General features: G+C 54.4%; 1 protein-coding gene across 1 annotated transcript; it reads left to right on the top strand.

Moving 5' to 3' along the window:
* The first annotated feature begins 4039 nt into the window (after positions 1 to 4039).
* HOXA9 (homeobox A9) lies at positions 4040 to 7120 on the top strand. The gene is made up of 2 exons (XM_011938589.1): positions 4040 to 4692; positions 5714 to 7120. Exons 1-2 carry the CDS (start codon positions 4113 to 4115, stop codon positions 5950 to 5952), a joined length of 819 nt encoding a protein of 272 aa, XP_011793979.1. The 5' UTR covers positions 4040 to 4112; the 3' UTR covers positions 5953 to 7120.
* Positions 7121 to 10845: the final 3725 nt, after the last annotated feature.

The following is a 10845-nucleotide window of genomic DNA, read 5'->3' as shown; positions in this document are numbered from 1 at the left end:
CAGCCCTGCGCGGGCAGCACCAGAACTGGTCGGTGATTTAGGTAGTTTCCTGTTGTTGGGATCCACCTTTCTCTCGACAGCACGACACTGCCTTCATTACTTCAGTTGAAATCGTCTCCAGGTACTCTGCGCGCTGGGATCGGGCCGGGCGGGGCATCACGGCCCTGGTCGTGCCAGGCCTGCGGTGGCATCCTCGGCTTTCCCTGCGCAGGAGCCTTGTGTCTTTCTCCGTAGCGCTCTGCCAGCCGGCCGGCTTTCCCCTTCCACCACACACCTCCACCTGGCCCACAGCAGGTAGGGTCAGGTTGGCTGCTACTTCGCGGACGCCGGGGGCGTGGTAGGAATTCTGGGCCTTGGGCCATTCAAGGTCAGGGGCGCACACTTCCATCCTGAGCCTCCCCCACTTGAGGCCTGCGCCTGCCCAGGGACCTCCTGCCAGTCTCTTCTAAGGCTGGAACACACACACACACCAGGCCCGGGTGTGAGCTCAGGAAAGAATCTTCTTCCAGTGGAGACTCAGGCTGGACTAGGAAGATAGGGCAGGCAGAGGTTGGGATCCTGGCCTTGTCACTTACCCTTCTCTCTGTAAGCCTGGCCTCTGCTAGGAGTCACTTCTTTCTCTTTTCTTCCTTCTTTTCCCTCTCTTCCCTTCCTCTTTTATCCCTTCTTTCTTTTTTCTTCTTTCCTTTGCTCCTTCCTGCTTTCTTTTCTTCCCTTTGTCTTTTTTTCATCTTCCGTCTCTGCCAGATTCTATCTCACCTCCTTATCTCCTTCCCAAAGCATCCTTGGGGAGAGGCTCAGGGCTGGCTTCAGGAGAGCCTAGGGAGTCTCACTTTCCTCTGTGGCTCAAGTAGAGGTTGGGAAGTCTGCTGAGGAAGGGCCCGCGTGGGGCGGCTGCCGAGGGCGGTGGGTTTGGGCCTGGTGTGTTACTGTGCAGACAAGGCCTCGGTTATGATCACGACCGGATGGCGGCGGCCTTGCATTTCTTCTCCGCCTGTCGCTAAAGGCTGACTAGGAGATCTGATTAGGGGGCATTCCCTGCAGCTTTGTGTGCCCATATCGAGGGCAGGGAGGCCTTTGCTAGCCTCACTGGGAACTGGAGCTGAGGCCCAACCAGCCTTGCTGGAGCATGGCCATTCTCTGGGAAGCTCTTAGCCGGCTCTTCCCGGCCTGCCGGTCACAGCTTGGGGTTTGACCGCATTGAGGGAGACTGGCTAGAGCAAAGCTTGACTGCTCGCTTGCTAGTGGCTTCTATTAGGTACAAAATATGTTCCATACGGCACCTTTGTGCCGCTGGGTACTGGAGAAGGGGACCCTTACAAGAGCCAGTATGTTTCAGATGGGCAAAAAGAATCCCAAATTCCAGAACCATTGATAAAAACTTGGGTCATCGTTCCAACTTGTAGTCTACAGATGGGAGCCAGTCTGACAATTTTCACTCCAGAAAACAGAAAACAAACTATCTCTCCCTAACCCCCAACACACAGAGTTACAGATTCTTGCCCACAGAGCTGTTTCCCTTCCCTACCTGGACTGGAGGCCCAGGAACTGTTCCGTTGCACAGCCACTGGCCTCCTGTCTGAAAGGATCGCATACCCCATTTCCTTCAACTCCTCCGTGCCATTTTCTGGACCAGAGTATTTATTAATTTCAGAGATCACAGTTTTAGAAATCTCAGTCGAGAAGGGGTGGTTTTAAATTATAGTCATTTACTATTTCTTTATGATACGCAATCTCTTTAACTTCCAAAATAAAAGCAGACAAAAAAGTCTGAATATTCTGGCTCCAAACCTTTGGGCTGAAGGGAGACAATATTTGGTTTTCTGATTTTTCTTCTCTTTCTAGGCACCAGTAACATCTGCTTAACACTCAAGGCCTGCTAATTGTTCAGTAATTCTCTTATTTTGAGGCCAAGGCTGTTTAAAGGAACAGCTTTTTTACTTAAAAAATACTATAATAATCAGTGTCTTCTCTGGTATAAAAAGTGGAAAAGGCAGCCAGACATGCCCAGCCCATTTGCAGACACTTAAAATCAGGAGCCAGGGTTTTCTCCAGGGTTAATTTTTTAAATGAAAATTTCAGAGGCCTGGCGGTCTGCGGGGTATTTAGGACAGGGTGGACTGTGGTGGGGGTGGGCATGACCTAGAGGAATTTATAGGGCAAGGAAAATATTAGGGGGAGGGAGATGAGGCGGACAGGACGGGGTTCATTGTGTCCGCCGCTTCCCTTTTCCAGGCGTGGGTGCAGCAAGGGGCACCCAGTCGGTATCCGCCAGGCTTGGCAACCTCGCTGGTATATGGGAGTCCCAGCCGGAAGTGTGTCAGGGTGTTTGGGGAGGGGGGGATTACTGGAACTGCTGGTGAGGATGAAGGCAAAAAAGAAAGAGAGGGAGGGAAGCGCCCGAGTCCGCCAGCCTCGCCGTCAGGGAAGTGGGCTAATGAAAAACACACTGTTGCAGGCACAGTGTCCACACGTGAATTTGATTACCCCTTTTCTAGGAGTCGCCGCTTTCTGTTAGGAATTGGGGGTGGGGGGAGTTTCCTTCCAATTAACAGAGTGCCTGTGACCTTTTAATTTACCTGCAATGGGTGAGAAATAAACTTCCCCAATGTGGCCAGGCCCAGGAATGGGACTGGAGTCGATGCCCTTGTGCCCCTCCCCGTTCTAATTTCCAGCCCTGGCCTTGAGCTGTGGTTGCCTCTCTTTGGGCCTTGTACCTCTCCGCCGAGTCGCCGGGTCCGTAGGTAACCAAGGCAAGGCCCGGAGTAGTAGCTGGAAAGAGGGGAAGGAGCCCTGAAAGGCTCACACGGCCCCGGGACAGGCCACATTGGTGCGGGCCTCCCAGCCGCCGGAGCCGCGGGGTCTCAGGCGAGGCTGCCTTTTCCCAAGCCGAACTCTCCCTCCATTGATGCCACTTGGAGTATTTTTTTTCCCCAGGTGGGATTCAGGGAGCTCAACTAGGCTTGCAGCGCTCAGGGTTAGAGCCTCTGAGGCTGGAACACAGGGCTGGGTCGCCAGCCGCCTGCGCCTGGGAATCTTGATTTCCAGCTGATGAGAAGGGTGGGCTGGGCGCGAGTTTGCGTGGGGTCGACGGCCGGGGGCCGAGCGCCCCACACAACCAACCGGGCCCTCAAACCCTTTGCCCTGGGGGCGACTGGCCGCTCCCTCCTGGCCAGCTCCTCAGTGGGGTCCTGGCAGCAAAGGTGAATTTAAGGACTGCTCGTGCGCCCCTCGCTCCAGGCGGGTAGCCGTGGGGACTTACATCCGCGGTACTCCCTGAGCGACTAGTCCCTGCCTGGAGTGCCCTGGTAGGGCCAGCGGCTGCTCCGTTTGGGACGGATCCTGCGTTGAATTTGACTTTTCGCAGGCGGCCGGGGTAAACTCGCCTCTCCCGGGGACCGCAGGGATTATTTACAGGGAGCTCGCCAACCAAACACAACAGTCTAACCTTTCCAAGTCCTCGTAAATTTTTACTGCTGGGAGCCAGGGCGAGGCAAACGAATCTGTTGGTCGTTCCCGACTTCCCGCCAGCCTGTGTGGCTTCTGAAACAATAACTCCTTATGAAATATCATAAATATAGATTTAAATACAGTAGAGCGAGAATGCGATTTGGCTGCTTTTTTATGGCTTCAATTATTGTCTAATTTTATGTGAGGGGCTCCGCTGGCCGCACTCGCACGCGGGACCCGCGCCTCCCTGATGGCGTGATTAATTGTGATATAAAATAGTCCGCTTAAGAAGTGTGTGTATGGAGAGGGGGGGAGCGGGGGAGTACAGAGGCAAGGCTAGATTTGATCTTTTAATCTTCGTTGGCCACAATTAAAACAAACCCGATCGTAGAGCGGCACGATCCCTTTACATAAAAACATATGGCTTTTGCTATAAAAATTATGACTGCAAAACACTGGGTCATTAATAGCGTGCGGAGTGATTTACGCGTTATTGTTCTGCTGGGCGGGCACGTGACGCGCACGGCCAATGGGGGCGCAGGCGCCGGCAACTTATTAGGTGACTGTACTTCCCCCCCTGGTGCCACCAAGTTGTTACATGAAATCTGCAGTTTCATAATTTCCGTGGGTCGGGCCGGGCCGGCCAGGCGCTGGGCACGGCGATGGCCACCACTGGGGCCCTGGGCAACTACTACGTGGACTCTTTCCTGCTGGGCGCCGACGCCGCCGATGAGCTGAGCGCTGGCCGCTATGCGCCGGGGACCCTAGGCCAGCCCCCCCGGCAGGCGGCGACGCTGGCTGAGCACCCTGACTTCAGCCCGTGCAGCTTCCAGTCCAAGGCAGCAGTGTTCGGCGCCTCGTGGAACCCGGTGCACGCGGCGGGCGCCAACGCTGTACCCGCTGCGGTGTACCACCACCATCACCACCACCCCTACGTGCACCCCCAGGCGCCCGTGGCGGCGGCGGCGCCGGACGGCAGGTATATGCGCTCCTGGCTGGAGCCCACGCCCGGTGCGCTATCCTTCGCGGGCTTGCCCTCCAGCCGGCCTTATGGCATTAAACCTGAACCACTGTCGGCCAGAAGGGGTGACTGTCCCACGCTTGACACTCACACTTTGTCCCTGACTGACTATGCTTGTGGTTCTCCTCCAGTTGATAGAGAAAAACAACCCAGCGAAGGCGCCTTCTCCGAAAACAATGCTGAGAATGAGAGCGGCAGAGACAAGCCCCCCATCGATCCCAGTAAGTGTCTCCTCCCTTCAAATCAGCCGCCACCGCCGCCTCCATGCCGGCCTCCCGGATCTGCTGGCCCGCCAGCTTTCTCTCGAGCCTGCCTTCGTCTTCGCTAGGAGCCTCTTGAGTTGGGGCCAGGAGCCAGAAGTTGGTGTTTGGAACGCCTCAGATAGGGCCCCAAGTCCGGAGAGCCGTGAAGAGCGGCCCGCAGGGCTACGGGAGAGGAGCCTGCTGCTGCAGCGACAGGGGGCGGGGCGGCCACTTCGGGCCGAGCCAAGACTGGCCGCCCCTCTCCTTGGCTGCCCGGGCCCAGGACCGAGATACTTTGGGCCGTTCTTCGAAAGCAATGCAGCCCAGAGAGCCTTCTGTGCAACTAGATTGTCCGTGAGCGGCGGCAGCCAGGGCAGCCGGAGCCGGGACGCTGGGGGAGACGGCTGATTTCCTTCCACTTCTTGCCTTCGGCCAGTGGCGGCGTAAATCCTGCCAAGATAAGGCGCGAGCGACCCGGGCCACAAGGGTCCCCATGCCAGATTATTCAAATAAGCCACAGACTTGATCAACGGCCTTGGGGCGCCCTGACGGCATGCCCAGCTCCGAAGGCCTTCCAGGAAGGTCAAATAAGGAGTGGGGGGTGGGAGCGTAGAGAGAAAGGTTGGGAAGGAAAGACGAGTCAGTGAACGGGACAGAGGAATCCTAATCTTGCTACAGGACACAAGGCAGCATGCTTTCCGTCTGCGTGGCAAGGAGATCTGTTTCCAAATTTCATTCTATACAGCGTTCGGGGAGTGGGAGGAAGGAGAAAGGAGGGTCTGGGAGGGGAGGGGGAGCTGAAGTTTTACTGCGTGCAATTGTAAGTGACCGTCTGTGCGTCTGTTTGCCAGGGTTCCATTGTGTCCGAGGCCTGACTGCCTTTCCTAACCAATTCAGCAGAGTTCTGCACTTCGGCCAGAGACCCCACCCAGGAGGTTCCTTTGCCCCCAGCAGGGTGTGCGTCTCCTCCTCCTAAACCCAGTGTTTCTCTTCTCCACAGATAACCCAGCGGCCAACTGGCTTCACGCGCGCTCCACTCGGAAAAAGCGCTGCCCCTATACAAAACACCAGACCCTGGAACTGGAGAAAGAGTTTCTGTTCAACATGTACCTCACCAGGGACCGCAGGTACGAGGTGGCCCGACTGCTTAACCTCACCGAGAGGCAGGTCAAGATCTGGTTCCAGAACCGCAGGATGAAAATGAAGAAAATCAACAAAGACCGAGCAAAAGACGAGTGATGCCATTTGGGTTTATTTAGAAAAAAGGGTGAGCTAGAGAGAAAGAGAACTGCCTGTCCCCCTTCCGCCTTCTTCCTTCTCTCACCCCCACCCTAGCCTCCACCATCCCCGCACAAAGCGGCTCTAAATCTCAGGCCACATCTCCCCCAAGGCAAACCCTGTTCAGGCTGGCTCGTAGGCCTGCCGCTTTGATGGAGGAGGTATTGTAAGCTTTCCATTTCCTATAAGAAAAAAAAAAAAAAGTGTGTGTGTGTGGGGGCATTAGTGCTGATAGATGTGTGTGCTACCTTGTATATATATTTTTAAAAATCTACCTGTTCCTGACTTAAAAGAAAAGGAAAGAAACTACCTTTTTATAATGCACAACTGTTGATGGTAGGCTGTATAGTTTTTAGTCTGTGTAGTTAATTTAATTTGCTGTTTGTGCGGCAGATCGCTCTGCCAAGATACTTGAACATTGTGTTTTATTGTGGTAATTATGTTTTGTGACTCAAACTTCTGTGTACTGGGTGATGCACCCGTTGTGATTGTGGAAGATAGAATTCAATTTGAACTCAGGTTGTTTATGAGGGGAAAAAACAGTTGCATAGAGTATAGCTCTGTAGTGGAATATGTCTTCTGTGAAACTAGGCTGTTAACCTATGATTGTAAACTAGCTGTAAGGATTTCCCAGTGAAATAAAAAAAAATTTTTTTAAGTGTTCTCGGGGACGCATAGATTAATCATTTTCTCCACATTAAAAATGCGGGCATTTTCATCTTTCCATGATCTGTAGTCCTGTCTTGTCTATTGTATATATAATCTATATAATTAAAGAAAATATGCATAATCAGACAAGCTTGAATATTGTTTTTGCACCAGACAAACAGTGAGGAAATTCGGAGCTATACATATGTGCAGAAGGTTACTACCTAGGGTTTGTGCTTAATTTTAATCAGAGGAAATGGATGCTGATTGTAACGGAGTTAATTTTATTGATAATAAATTATACACTATGAAACCGCCACTGGGCTACTGTAGATTTGTATCCTTGATGAATCTGGGGTTTCCATCAGACTGAACCTACACTGTATATTTTGCAATAGTTACCTCAAGGCCTACTGACCAAATTGTTGTGTTGAGATGATATTTAACTTTTTGCCAAATAAAATATATTGATTCTTTTCTATTTTTTGCGGGTCTGCTCTTTGCACCTTCTTCTCTGGGCAGGGGAGCCTGTGTAGAGTCTCTGGGTAGGGGCGGGCTGGGATGGGGAGAAAGAGCCCCAATTTTGCCTCTGGCTGGCTTTCAGGAGCGGGACCTGCCACAACTAGTCCGCCGAGCTAAGCTCTCCCAAACAGGCCAGCTGCCTGGCGGCGAGAATATCTGGGAAGCCCGGCGGCGGAACCAGGCTCCCGGCCTTGTGTCTATGTGCGAGACGGCCGAGAAGCCCCCGAGAAGCTGGGCTGGGCTGGCCAGTAGCGGTGGAAAAACGACTCTTTCACCTTGGTGCCCCAGAGAAAATTCCCAAACCTGGGCCTTCGTTAGCTTGGTGGGGAAAAGGGGGAGAAGGTGGCAGGATAGAGCTGGGGACCGCCTTCTAAGCAGGCTCTGAAGAGGGACATTAGGAGCCCCACCCGCCCAACGCGGCCATGCAGGCAAACATTTTGGGGGCTTGCAAAGGAACAAAGCCCTGCATCCTCCTACCGCTCGCCACCCTCCCCCGCGGCGTTCTGCCAGCCTGGCCCGAGAGAATCTGGGTCCTGCACTACAAGCCCCTCCCGAGCACAAGTCCTAACAGAGGCAGGGCTGAGGCAACTGACTAGCCCCGAAGCGCCATAAAAGAAAATGAGGGCTGTTACCGTTTATGGGGTGTAAAGGACTGCGGGGGGAACGGCCACAACTTCGGAGGCCTGAGCGCTTTCCAGATGTGGCCGGAGGGTTCGGCCTCCCTTCCACCCCCTTGCTTCTCTTGCCCTTCCCCCTCCCCCACTCCACGACTTCTGCAAAGTTGGATGTATTCTAAGTTTAAAAGGGAAACCAGGGCGCGGGTGGATGAGGCGTCTCCTTACCCCCACCCCCACCCCGCCGCCAGGCTGGGACGCCCTCTGTTGTTGCAGACAGAAGGAACTTCAAAGAATAGGCAGTAAGAGTGTGCCATAAAGGCCGGGTCTGCGAACTGTCTGGAATTCGTCCCTTAATGAGTTTACAACTGTCCAGCCCTAATTAGGATATTCCACCAAAGCCCTTTCATTTGTTCATTTGTTCTGTCTGCCGCCGATAAAGCGACTGCGGAAACAGCTCTTTTATTGGCATTGCCTCCTCTGCAGTAGATTCCGGGCTCCACGCAGACTCCCCAGGACACCTAGGCCCACGCCCCTCCTCTGGGAGTGGAGTGCGGTGAGCTAGCTGGGGGCTCCCAAAGCTCAGGCCGGCCGAGGTAGCTGAGGCTGCAGTACCGAACGATGGCCAGCAGATGGCGGTGTGGCTCCATGCAAGAGGCTTCCGCGCCGCCATCTCCCGCCTCCGCAGCCCTGGGGAAGTTCCTAAGATGTCGACTTGACACGAGCCTTTCTGGAATGGGAGCCCCAGATTTTAGTGAACAGCCGCCCTGTATTTTCGGTGCTCCTCACGCCTGGCTAGAAGCCTCGCTGGGAAACAAGGATTCGGCGGGGGCTTGCCCGACCCTCACCGCTCGCGCCTCCCTGACCCCATCCTGAGGGCCCAGCGAGCCGGGCTGCGGCTGTCCGGGCAGCCGCGGGGCAGCAGCTCCAGGCGCCGGCGCGGCTCCAGGGTCACCGTCCTCAGCTGAGACAGGCCTGACACAACCAGGCTCCAGGGAGCCGCGGCTGACTGTTGGACACTGGAAGAACGCCTGCAGTCCCCGGACCTGATGACCGCCCAGAGGGTGTGGACAGTGCGTGCAGAGGGCGCGCACCGTGGCCCCGGGTCCCGCGGCCGCCCAGGAGGCCCTCGAAACCTGCGACCTGGGTCAGGGCCCGGCGAGTCAGAACCCAAGACAGAGCCAGGACCCCGGGACTCGGCTGGCTTGAATCGAGACAATAAAATTAGGCGGTGAACATTGGGCGTAAAGGCAATCTCGGTGTCTGTCCACTGTAGGTCTAGGGGCCGGGCCAAGTTGACTGGGAAGAGAATCCCGGGGGACAAACCAGGGACTGCTTTGATTATTTTTTTAATGTGATAGTTAATATAACAATCACACCGTAGCACAAAAAGTGTCGCACACGGTGTGGAAGCCGCCCGGGCTGTCTCTAGCCGCGGCATGTCCTCCGCTGTAGAGGAACCGAGGCTGCTCTGGCGTTCACCCATCAGGAGGCCAGAAGGGAGGGGACCCCAATCCAGGCGCAGCCTCTCGCGGACCCTAGGCGGGGAACACGCTGCGGCCTCCTCTCGGGTGCGAGCATCAGCCACGGATGTCGAATGGTTCCAGAGGGAAAACGCAAAAACAAACAGAGAACCTTTCGAAGCGTCCCAGAGCCCTGTGAACACGCAGCACAGTGCATTTATTTGGGTCGTAATAGTCTCCGCCAAGCCCACAAAATGTTTACGGCCCGCATCTCCGCGCTGTACACGCTGTAAAACTGGGGACTGGATTTTGGCTGATGTCTCTCCCGGGTGTTTGTTCTCTCTCTCCTTTCATACATACACACACACACACACACACACACACACAATATCTCTCCTTTCTCTCTCTCCGTCTCTCTCTCATCTCATATATGCGTATATATATATACATCGATATTACAGACACACGCCTTTATTATATTTCCGTATATAACTTCACAACATCTGATTGTAAGAAGGGTTTTATAGTTTCCTCGGGAGTCAACCGTGGCTTTGTATTCAAGCTGCAGATAGCTCAATTTCTTTAACTACAAATAAATGGTGAAGTCGCAGATCTGTGGATTCAGAGAGAAAACTCGATTTGTGTAACTACAAATAAATGAAATCACAGATCGGTGGCGACTGCGTCTCTCCACCGATCACGGAGGCCTCAGGTAGGTGCAGGCAGCCCAGGGTCTCCCAGGCCTGGGTGGACTGTCCAAAGGCGCCTCCCTTGCCCTTGGCAGGCTGGTGACTGGGAGTCTGCTTTTCCTCTGGGAAGCCTGGGAGTGGTTTCCCCGCAGCGGGCCTTCACCTAGGCAGGACCCCGCGTCAGCCCAGTCTCATTTGTACGGGACGGGGACGGGTTTGTCTTTGAGCCAGGCCACTGACTGGGTGGGGAACAGATGCAGCCGGTGAGAGAGGCAAGGGTGGAAACCTTAAGGAAGCAATTCGCCAGCCACCCACCAAATCTCTGGAAGGCGCTATTCCCTGCCTAGAGCTGGCTTTACCTTCATAATTGAATTTAGATATTGGTATTTGGTAACAAGAAGCAGGGTGAACACGCTCTGCCAGTAGGTAGGAAGGAAGCTCAGGGACAGCAGTTGAAAATATCTATCTAAAGATAGCTCGGCTGATTAGAAACCCGCCTACATTAACCTTCAGGCTGAGGGTTAATGAGTATTTCTGTGAAAATTATCTCACATAACCTAGTGCATTTGTGTCTTTTCAGTCAAATAAGTAGAGAACCAATGAATAGAGAACACGCAGTTAAAGAAGCCTTATCGAAAGCCTCATTTTATCCGACCTTTTCGTTTTAAATCAGACCACACAGGGCAGGAGGGGAGAAAGAAGCCTGGAAAGGAAAGGGAGGTTCCGGTGTCCGCAGGACTCGGCCCAGTTGGCTGACTTGGGTCCATAAGGGCCGAAGCCTTGCGGGCGGTATCTGGATCCTCCTTGGCCAGGGCAGAGGGGCAGTGTGTCCTGCCAGAACCTCCTGGACGCTCGCCGGGCAAAACCGGGGCAGGGATGAGCCAGTGGCGAGGGCGCCCAGCCCTCCCTTGGCGAAGT

Source organism: Colobus angolensis, unplaced genomic scaffold (assembly GCF_000951035.1).
Source record: "Colobus angolensis palliatus isolate OR3802 unplaced genomic scaffold, Cang.pa_1.0 Scaffold175, whole genome shotgun sequence".
Classification (NCBI taxonomy): domain Eukaryota; kingdom Metazoa; phylum Chordata; class Mammalia; order Primates; family Cercopithecidae; genus Colobus; species Colobus angolensis.
Note: the sequence above shows the minus strand (reverse complement) of the source record. Positions and strands in the feature narration are given on the sequence as shown.